Source organism: Nymphaea colorata, chromosome 2 (genome assembly GCF_008831285.2).
Source record: "Nymphaea colorata isolate Beijing-Zhang1983 chromosome 2, ASM883128v2, whole genome shotgun sequence".
NCBI lineage: Eukaryota > Viridiplantae > Streptophyta > Magnoliopsida > Nymphaeales > Nymphaeaceae > Nymphaea > Nymphaea colorata.
In genome coordinates, this window is record NC_045139.1 from 23,813,517 (window position 1) to 23,819,963 (window position 6,447).

At 38.9% G+C, this 6,447-nt stretch overlaps 1 protein-coding gene across 1 annotated transcript; it reads right to left on the minus strand.

The window, feature by feature from the left end:
• On the minus strand, window positions 1-860 carry LOC116248372 (uncharacterized). The gene has a single exon (XM_031621126.2). It carries the CDS (start codon window positions 810-812, stop codon window positions 156-158), a length of 657 nt encoding a protein of 218 aa, XP_031476986.1. The 5' UTR covers window positions 813-860; the 3' UTR covers window positions 1-155.
• Window positions 861-6,447: the final 5,587 nt, after the last annotated feature.

Sequence of the window (6,447 nt, forward strand, 5' to 3'; positions counted from 1 at the left end):
TGATGGAATTCATTCTATTAGGAAAACGAAAACCTACAAGTTACAAGATGACTAACTTGCCCTCAGTGCACCAGAAAAACCGCTCGCTGAGAGGGACATAAAGAGAAAAAAAAAACGTAAGGTTACTCCGGTAATTTACTTGCCAGGACGCGTTCTCAGAACTTGACGTTCCGCTTGCACTCCATGTTCCGAACCTGCTGGTCCAGGGCGGCGACGTCGAAGTCGCAGTTCATGCGGACCCTGACGTGCTTCCGGATCAGGCCCAGTCGGATCCGACCCTCAACGCTGGTCTCGCTGCTCATGTGGAGAGGGCTGTTCATCAGGGCAGCGGCGGCCAGGAGCCCTACGTTCCCCATGATCCGATCCGTCATAACGTTGACCGTCACGGACAACTGAATCGTCCGGCGGGCGGGAGCCGACCCCGCCGGGGCGAGCGCCTCGCCGATGACCGTCCCGTTGTAGGAGATGCTCGTCGTGCTCTTGTCGTACACGAAGGAGACGTAGTTCGGGTTCTTGACGGAGACGACGGTAGTCGCCGTCAGGTTCATGACTCCGCCGGGGAACCCGAACTGGATCCCGCTGAACGTCAGAGACTTCGTCGTCAGCTCCGGGTCCCGAGCCTTGAAGACGGTAAGCGCGAGCGTGGTGATGACGACCGCGAGCAGGACGATGACTGTCGCGGCGATGATGAGCGCGCGGCGGCGCCTTTGGCTCTTCTGACGGCCGAGCCCCGGCGGGCTGCCGGATTCCTCGTCGCTGCTAGCTTGATTGGTCCTTCCGGACAACGGACGCATCTGATCCGGCGTCGACATCGCTCCCTCCACCTCTTCTGCCGTCGAGGCGAGACAAGCTTGGTCCCTTTTTATAATTGGGAGGCGAGGGACGGGAGAACCCAGCGCGATTTTTTTTTTTTCCCTTTTAACCAGTGGGTCTATGAATGTAAATTGAGTTCATGTAAATTGAGTTCAATGACTATAATACCCCTGTTCAAAATATGGGTTTGGATCCAAACTTATTAGATTTGGATTTTCAACTGAGGTAGATAAATTTGAAGAACTTAGGCGCAATTCTTTGGCTTGAGAGTGACTAAGAGAGCCATTTTTCACTGGATTTTATCGGTCCGGATGATGAGCGACGCCGGACCGAACCAAGATCAAGTCGACGGGGAATTATAATCTTCTAGAGAAAACAATTGGCAACAAAGTCTTGGGTCCTTTTTAATGTTTTTTTCAAAGAGAAGACGTGTGCAATTTTCATTAGAATATTCAGACCGAACAATCCAAGTGTTCACTCTTCCTGACAAAACATAGCATTTGAGCGAGTGCTTTAATACTTAACGGAGTCCTCCAATCTACTGTTTAATTGAGTTTTCGTTGAAGAGAGAACGCTCAAAGCCTTTTAGTTCAAGTGGAAAGCGTATACGCACCACCCTGTGTATAAACTTTCGGTATGGTGGATATCGAATGACCAAAATGCCCTTGATCTGATATATATATATATATTAAAGATAGATAAAATGTTCGAAAATCCCCTTTGGGCACATGCGTTGTAGGGAAAGGTTTGGTCGAAGGCCAAGACATGCCCACTCTTGTCAACCCCCTTACCAAGGGGAGGGCACCGCATGGGTCGTGGCCCTACCTTAAATTTTTATTTATATAAAAAAATATATGTAAATTTTACTTGTTTTACATGAAAATTTTAAAAAATGATATTTTAGCTCTGTCACAATTTAGAAACTTTAATTCGACCCTTTTTATGAAAAAATTTTAGCTTTTCCCTATAATTATGACTAATATGATTCTATTTATTTTCCTGCTACTGATATACAGAAGAGACAGTAGGACGTGGTGAGCACAAGGTGTGCTCCATATTTATTAAGATGCACACCGACACGTTGCCTCAACCCTCAACTCTTCAACTATCAGCCTCCCCACCTCAACCTTTCCTTTTTTATTCTTAATTTGCGCCATCAGAAATGGTTGCCGGTGTTCAGCCTACTCTTCTCTGTGTGTGTATATACACACATGAATGTGAGAGAGAGAGTGTGTATATACACATGAATGTGGCCCGTGGGAGATAGAAATTTGAGAGAGAGATTCTTGAGGGGGTTGGCGCAAGATGAGACGATTACAAAGGAACGCGCCTTGCTCAAAACTGATGATTCTTGCAAAGGATTGGCTTCAACCAGTCGGCTATAATCTTAGTAATCAACTTGTAGATATTATTGCATAATGCAATCTGTCTAAACTCTAAAGTCAGTAGCACACGTTTTCTTTGGGATGAGCACGAGATATTAGACCGATTTATTTTCCTCACCAGCAGGATATTCAGCATTAAGCTATTGAATTAGTGCTCCTTCCAACCAAAATTTCTACCTCCATCTCGTATCACCCAGCAGGCCAGCTCTAACTGAGGTCATCCATATAAAGCAATGGATGATTGAGAAAAACAAAGGAAAAAAGTATGAATTAATACTAAATAATGAAAATAACCATCACATTTTTTTCCTAATGTCTATCATGTTGGATCAAACGGCGACAATTAGATTGTTAGGTAACTTTGAAAGTCATAATCACCATTCAATTTCTCTCTCTCTCTCTCTCTTTCTTTCTTTTATATACATATATATATATATATATATATATATATATATATATATATATATATATATATATATATATATATATAAATAAAAGAAAGAAAGAACAAACGAAAAAGAGGAGCAAGAGAATTGAATTTGAGACATGCATCCTTTTGGGGACTAAGCTTGTGCATCCAGCTGAGTAGCTGGTACCTGGGCTCGAAAATTGGGGGTTGTGTCAGCTTAATAATTATCAGGCCAGCCTAGGTAGGCCGACTAAGTCGGGTAACTTATATTTAATATTATTTTATAATTTTTTGATATATAATTATTTATATCTTATTATGATTAATTATATTTATATATTATTTGTATTAAAATATAATTTTTTAAATGTTAATCGATTCGGTGGGACCCATGCCCAGCCTGTTACGGAGACCTCTTAAACACGTGACGGAAGTGCCTACCAGAAAAAAAGCGTGGTGGGAGCCACAAAGACGAGAGTGCATGAATCAACTTCTACGTGTGACGCGGGCATGTTGATAAAGCCCAATTCACTTCACAAAGGTCAAATTGTAGGGGGCCTTTTTCAAAGTATAACTAACCCCCCTTTTCATTTAATTCAATTAATGACTAGATAAGATGTTATCTCCCACAAAATCCAAAAGCTTAGATTATATAATTTTTAGTTCTTATAAAATTCTATTTGGCAGGTGAATAAACTCATGGCTCAATCCCAATGGTTTAACTCAAACAATCTTATTTCATTAAGTTGGCAGCTTAGCTTTAGCTGAGGTACGTCGAGCAGGCGGCAGCAACAGCTTGGGGGTATTGCGAGCTAGAAGTGGAAATCCATATAATTAGGAATGTCAATGGATCAATTTGAACTAAATATATTTTTAACCATGCCTGTTTTTTTTTTTGGATATTTATATAATCAGATTCAAATACTAATGAAAAAAAAAGTTATATCTGAATCTGAATTTGAAATTTGATTTTACAATCAAGATCCGATTAGAATCTGATTTTTACATTCATATATGAATCAGAATCTAAATTTTGAAAAGAATCTGAACAAATTTTCAAAATGTAATAGCATCGGATGTAGGATATTTATCTAAACTAAATCCGATCAGATATTTATGTGTATTCAATTCAGAATGTGAATCTGATCAAGGTCATTTCTTAAATCGGAATCTGATATGATTTCTTAATCACACAATATTTCTTTTTTCATGTCCAATTTTTCTATAAGGGTTCGGTTGGATTTTCGATTCAAAACGAATATACTGACATCTCTATATAATAATAATCATAAAAGAAGCCCAACTCAAAGGAACATCACCCTAGGTTCGGTCGTGGCATCCCATATCGAAAACTTGCTTGTTCATCGGCTGTTGCCCACATAAGCGTGCATGTAGCTCTGCTACTATGGACTAGTGTGCGCCACTGCCCACAGCAGCCCTTGAAAATTTTTATTATAACCCATACTACACCCCGGTCAATGCTTTATAGGAATCTAAGTGAAAACCCTTCAACCAAAATTTCCTGACTCTACATTATAACGCATTATATATCTAAAATTTTATTGCTCCGACAGTCTAACCGGTTACGTATCCACACTCATAGACAAGGCTCTCGCCTCAAGATTAGCTTCTCCAGTATCATGAAAATGTTCCACCACATGCCAACATATACCAAAGTTGTGAATTACAGGCATCACATCCCGATGATTAAGTTATAATATATGAAAATGCATATCTTTTTTTGGTGGGGAGGGAACATTAGAAAGTCAACAATGAATTCGGGTATTTGAGGGAGCAAAATAATGGCCGGCGCATCGACCAACTGCATCCATTAATAAGAGCAGGTAGCGTGCTTGGAAGGATATCCACACGGAATTGACTTGGAACGACCACCAAGATGATGTATTTTAATGTTGCGGCTTCTTCGAAAGATGGCGATCTGTGAGCACATTTAACTAAGGAAAGGACTTTGAAATTGATTGTGGGCAGAACTCTTAAATATTTTGGTGAATGGGATGGCAGAAGGAATTGAAAGACTCTTTGTAAGCCATTAGTCATGGGCAACAGCACATGCTCTTATTTTTTAATTGTTTTAGGTATATCTTTTTTGAATAAATATATTTTTCCTTTTCTCCTTAAATTTTTAATTGAAAGTCCAGTCGGTGAGGAGGTATGTAGTTGGAACTTGTAAGCGGCCTTAGCCAGTGTCATTGGAACTCCATGTCCAACTAAAAAGTTCCACGTGTTATTTTTTATTTCCTATAATATTTTAAAGAGTTTTTGTCTTTACAATTTTTATGTATATTATTTATTTGTTTAAGAATACATTTTTTATTTCTTTTTTTGTTGTCAATTGGCAACCAATTCAGCTGAATCCTCGATTGAACCGACTCAATGAATTAATTTGTTGTTTGGCCAATTCGATTTCAAAAATGACTTCTGAAGGTAATTGGTCGGGTTGATAGGCCGATGAAAGTTTGATAATTAGTTTAATTTCAGTAGGTGTTACTTTTCTATGTTGCAAATGGTGACAAACACTACTCTCAACTTGAAGAAAGTAACTATGAGTTCACCTATCTCGCAAAATAGCTTTTGATCATGAAAGCAAGGGGAAAAATGAGAAGGTTCAGCCTCTTCGAAGCATCTCACCAAAGCCAAATTTTATAACCCTAGACCCAACCACCATAGGCCTTGTCCCGCGCCCGATAAGAAGTAACTGCGATTCAGCTTGTGTTGGAAGAGTACCACAAAAAATTAATGCCCTTGAGATTAACAATCTCTGACTTGTTTGATCTAAATATTCCAAGCTTATTATAGATGTGTTCTGCGAAGTAGAGTTGACAAAAGCGTCAACCTTTCAACTGAAGTAGATTGCAACAAAATAATGTGCTTTGTGTACCTACAAGTTATAACACCATCGATTCTTTTGAGTGCTGAGTGTCATAAAAGACTAAAATTATGTTGTTGCAACTGGCAATTCAAAGGTTGACTGTGTAGAAGACGTGTATGCTGTTATACCTTTATTTAATGACTATCAAACACATGTACATCATTCTATTTGCCTAAAGCAATACCTTTTTTTTCTTTTGCCATTCAGATGGCAGTTCAAACATACTTCTAACGCAAGTCCAGGCATTAAGAGAAGTCGAAATTTTGACTATGTGATTGTTCTAGAAGGAGAAAGCGAATATGTGGGAGCTGGTCTTTGTCTGTACCAAGTGCCTACATAATCCACCTGACAAAAGATTTTTCAAATCCAAATTCATGTTTGACTAGCTAACTGCAGATGATATTTTCATGCCGTCATATTTGACTTCAATTGAATTCTAAACTTTGTTAATTTAGTCTTGGCCTATAATTCACAGTTTCCCAAATTCAAACCATCTAGAGATTAGAAATTAATTTCCTTAGAGAACACATTTAATTGAAATTATAGTAAGTTTGGTGGTTAGATGAATCCAAACATAAACAATTCTAGCAACACATCCTTTGAGAAAAACTGCATCTAAAACTCAAGGTATCTGGTCCCCTTGTCATGCTCTTAAAGGTTTCATATTGGTTTGAATCGCATCCGATCCCGCCTACTGTATAGGGAGAAAGCATCGTATATACATGTATTTGCACAAAAAAGTTTGTGCAGTAACACTCTAGGAATCAACTTTGCATTGTAACCATATTGCTGCAGCCTTCCTGATTAAAAAATTGCAGATTGTTCTTGGTCGATTTATGTACATGTCCATAATCGAAGATTTTTCATGATGAAACAGTCTTTGTTTCTTACCATCAGTTAATTTATTGTTGCAAACTAAACATCCCAATGAACATCATAAAGTATACCTT

Excerpts from the sequence above, each read along its gene's own strand:
- LOC116248372 (XM_031621126.2), bottom strand. The coding sequence starts at position 812 with ATGTCGACGCCGGATCAGATGCGTCCGTTGTCCGGAAGGACCAATCAA.